This window comes from Corvus brachyrhynchos, unplaced genomic scaffold, assembly GCF_000691975.1.
Source record: "Corvus brachyrhynchos isolate BGI_N302 unplaced genomic scaffold, ASM69197v1 scaffold72, whole genome shotgun sequence".
Classification (NCBI taxonomy): Eukaryota; Metazoa; Chordata; class Aves; order Passeriformes; family Corvidae; genus Corvus; species Corvus brachyrhynchos.
In genome coordinates, this window is record NW_008236763.1 from 1,789,098 (window position 1) to 1,789,978 (window position 881).

General features: G+C 56.3%; 1 protein-coding gene across 1 annotated transcript in view; it reads left to right on the top strand.

The window, feature by feature from the left end:
• LOC103625376 (acidic mammalian chitinase) overlaps nt 1-881 on the top strand; it is a 6,434-nt gene that overhangs the window by 4,699 nt on the left and 854 nt on the right. The window contains 3 exon segments of the mRNA XM_008644795.2: nt 1-80; nt 260-383; nt 503-797. Coding sequence (XP_008643017.2) covers nt 1-80; nt 260-383; nt 503-797 — 499 coding nt within the window.

The window sequence follows — 881 nt, forward strand, 5'->3', positions numbered from 1 at the left end:
CCCCGGCTCATGGTCCCCGCCGCTGTGGCCGGAGGACTTTCCACCATCCAAGCTGGCTATGAGATTGCTGAGTTGGGCAAGTAAGTGGCAAACCTGGGCTCATGGGTGGGACTGGGGTAGGTTCCTGCAAGGGAAAGCTCCAGAGAGCCCCTGAGGGAGCCCCATGTGCAGCAGGAGGGGCTGTGGCCGGGGCTGGGGGGTGAGCGGGCACCCAGAGCTCTGGTGCCTCGGGTCAGGACGCAGCCCCTGCTCCCCACAGGTACCTGGATTACATCCACGTGATGACCTACGACTTCCACGGCTCCTGGGAGAGGAACACTGGTGAGAACAGCCCCCTGTTTGCCGGCCCTGCTGACACCGGGGACTACAAATACTTCAACGTTGTGAGTATTTTTTTGGGACGTTCACAACTCTCAGATCCCTCGTGGCTCCCCCGAGGAGGTTTTGAGGAATTCATCCTCCAAATCCCGGCAAAGACTTGAGCAGGACTGGTTTCTTGCAGGAATACGCCATGAATTATTGGAAGAGCAACGGTGCCCCAGCTGAGAAGCTCCTGGTGGGATTCCCAACCTATGGAAAGAGTTTCACCCTGCAGAACCCATCTGACACCTCCGTTGGAGCTCCAGCGTCCGGCCCTGGCCCAGCTGGGCCCTACACCAGGGAGGCCGGAACCCTGGCTTACTACGAGGTATGGATGTTCCCATCACATTCCTTTCCCAAATCATTTGAAGGAATTTATCAGGAAGCTCCCATGGAATTTTCAGACACCAAGCTGTCCATAGAATCGCTAGGAAAAAGTTAAATACTCAGAGGCCAGAGAAACGGCACAAAACCAGAGGATAAAGCCAAGACAACGGGCAAGCCTGGGCTTTTCCCTTTCT